Source organism: Solanum dulcamara, chromosome 6 (genome assembly GCF_947179165.1).
Source record: "Solanum dulcamara chromosome 6, daSolDulc1.2, whole genome shotgun sequence".
Lineage (NCBI taxonomy): Eukaryota > Viridiplantae > Streptophyta > Magnoliopsida > Solanales > Solanaceae > Solanum > Solanum dulcamara.
Genome location: NC_077242.1, coordinates 10925054 through 10928100, shown reverse-complemented (window position 1 = coordinate 10928100; position 3047 = coordinate 10925054). Strand labels below are relative to the sequence as shown.

At 30.4% G+C, this 3047-nt stretch overlaps 1 protein-coding gene across 1 annotated transcript; it reads right to left on the bottom strand.

Moving 5' to 3' along the window:
- Positions 1-390: 390 nt before the first annotated feature.
- LOC129893355 (protein RGF1 INDUCIBLE TRANSCRIPTION FACTOR 1-like) lies at positions 391-2224 on the bottom strand. Its single transcript, XM_055968873.1, has 3 exons — positions 1969-2224; positions 962-1114; positions 391-477 (listed from the first exon to the last, which is right to left on the bottom strand). The coding sequence occupies exons 1-3, from the start codon at positions 2209-2211 to the stop codon at positions 391-393; spliced, it is 483 nt and encodes a 160-aa protein (XP_055824848.1). The 5' UTR covers positions 2212-2224.
- Positions 2225-3047: the final 823 nt, after the last annotated feature.

Below are 3047 nucleotides of genomic sequence, written 5' to 3'. Positions count from 1 at the left end.
TGGGCTGGTGAGCAAAAAACTTGCGTGAAGAACGTTTTCTTTTCTGCCCTCTCCTCTCCAGAGATTCCGACAACCCAGAGAATCGACAGAAAGAGATGGATCGGATACTGGAATCTGATGCAGATAAAAGGCCAATAGCCTAATTCGATATACACATGCAACACATATAACAAAAAAAAAGTACTGGTGACCTTAAAAAAGGTAAGAGGCGCATTAAAAGAGAGACCATGCGTCAACATATATTTTTAACCACAATGACAAGAAAAGGTTCCAAAGTCATAAAATAAAAATAGTTGAAAGCACATAGGTTTTTCAAGTAGCAGCATAAATTACACAGTTGAAAATGCTTCAAGCAAGTACTTCAAAATGATCAAATTAAAGCAAGCATGTTTATTTAAAAGGAGCTCTACGAGGAATTCCCTTTCTCTTGCGCTTCTGCTTCATCTCCAGTACACTCTTCCCCCATTTGGCTTCCACCTGCAAATTCCATCGTAACACATGTTATTATATGCGATTGTACGCAAAAAGATTTATGTGTCTTGATAGTGTAAAGATATATAGCTCCTGCTTTTCCAATTCAAGTGTCTCGTTACTTTTTTTTAAGTCTATTAATGTTTCTTTTCTATATTTAGTATTCCCTCTGTTTCAATTTAAGTAACATACATATATTTTCATTTTTAGTCAGTCCCAAACAAAATGATACAATATAGTAACAATTTAGCTTTAAAATGTCATTTTACCTATAATGGGAGATTTATAGCCACACAATAACTTGTTTTGGACCACAAATTTCAAAAGTCTTTCTTTCTTTCTTAAAATTTATGTCAAATCAAACAAATTAGGATGGAGGAAGTAAGTTTTACATGACAAGTTTAAGATTATACACATATCTAATTTAAGATCACGAAATTCAAAAGTCTCCGTTTATATCTTAGATTGAAACAGAAGAAGTGATATGTACCTGACAAGCAATGCAACAGTAACGAAATTGGTCAGGGTCATTCAATCTCCTTTTGCAAGTGTAACAAGTAGGATCTCCAAAAATTAGAGAGCCAGATCCACAATGTGGCAGCGGATTCAAAGCGATAACCCATTTCTTGTTGCATTTGTATGGCTGCACATAGGAAATTATATATCTCTCATCACTAACATATAGATGCTAATTATGTTAAAAAACAATAACAAAGAATTGTAAATTGTTATTGCTAACTGATTAATCTTTGTTGTAAGGCTATATATACACTTGTGAAACATTGTGCACAGATCTATCCACTCTCTCTATATATATAGAACAACTTTAGAAGTTAAGCCTTGTCAAGCTTAACTTCAAATGCACATGTTTGAAGTTACATATGATTAAAGTTTAGATATTTTTACATGAAGTCTAAATAAAAATAGCTGAACTTTAGCAATATGTGCATAAACTTCAGGCAAAAATAACAAAATCAATCATATATATTTTAAGTTATAACAAAAACAGATTGAACTGCAACCATTTCCGCTCAACTTCAAACAAGTGGGTGGACATGCAAACGTTCACACACAATATATGACTTAATTAGTGGGTCCAAATAGGGATAGCTCAAGGGTGGGACTAGTAAAACGCCTTGCTTTTAGACAGAGGCCCCCCCAAACAATAATAGTGGTTTTATGAATATATTTTTACTTAAAACTGAAGATTACAATAAAAAGTTCAAATTTTATACATGCGTATACAAAAATTACCTACTTTTTATCATAAATATTTTAGAATGTTGAATTAAAAATCTCAAATTTTCATATTAATAAATAATGTTTTTACAACAACATCCAAAATAATATATTATAGACAAATGACTAACATCTTATTAACTAATGTGTAATCATCACTCAAATGTTCAAATTAATTAATGTCCAGAGCATTTATTCATAATCAGTATGATCTCTTTTAATTTCTTGTTGTAATTGCCTATATCAATTTAAATTTACCTGAATTTTGTCGCAGTCAATATGATTCTCCATCTCCTCAAGAGGAACAACGTCTTTGTAAACATGTCGATAAATCTTTAGTAGGTCATGATCGTCATGTTTCTTTGTAGAGATGCAATGTCTGCATAAATCTAAATCACATGTGATGCAATACTTGTTCAGTTCGTTCTTTTGAAGTTCATCATGGACCAAACATGTCCCAAAGAATGTCTTCTTTAAAAATGGCCCTAGCCATGCTGGCATATTCCTGCTAGGTTCCAATTCCCCCTACAAATATAATCATTATAATAATAGATTATAATATTCTCGATTGATTTGCTTGAACTCCAAAAAAAACTTTCTTTCACTTTTCAAAATAGTAAACTCACCCGAGGTAATAATATCATCAAATATACATACATAAAAGGTAAAATACGAAGAAATAAAAAATACTTATCAAGCTAATTATCTCTTCAGAAAGTATTTTTCATGATTATTTCAAAGTAAATTTATCCGAAACAATATTGTCATCATATATACATGCAGAAAAAGAAAAAACGAAGAAAGAAAATACTCATCAAACTAATTATCTCTTTAGTGTCTCATCCAACAATTGTTTGATGAAGATTAATAAAATTTAAAGGTTCATTTCTAATTATCACTTCTCTTTTGGTACTTGACTAAGTTCTAAGAACATCTACATAAATTTTATATATAATCAGAAATGTATATTTAGATTTTCTTGATCCTTCTATGAGGTTTTCTTAGGATAAATATTTAATGATGGATTTTTTTTAGTAAAACACAAAAGAGACATTTTCATAAAATCCTGAGTTAATGACAATATATATCAATCTCAATAATTAGAAATGAACAAAAACATGAACCAAATCATATATATAGTTTGGTCCAATATTTACCTCTTATGTTCCACTCTCTTCTTAATATGTTGTCGGCTTAAGGGGTCGTTTGATATACGGACTAAATTATTTTGAGATTATAATTTTAATTATAATTATAATTCTTCAACTAATTTATGCCACATGGAAGGTGGGATAAAATAATCTCAAGTTTTATTGGATAAGGTGGGATATCCAGAT

Bases quoted from the DNA above. Each gene is read 5' to 3' on its own strand.
- LOC129893355 (XM_055968873.1), bottom strand. From the start codon at position 2,211: ATGCCAGCATGGCTAGGGCCATTTTTAAAGAAGACATTCTTTGGGACA. The intron at 1,115-1,968 runs GTAAATTTAAAT...TCCTATGTGCAG, and splicing joins TTGACTGCGACAAAATTCAG to CCATACAAATGCAACAAGAA. The intron at 478-961 runs GTACATATCACT...TGGAATTTGCAG, and splicing joins ACTGTTGCATTGCTTGTCAG to GTGGAAGCCAAATGGGGGAA.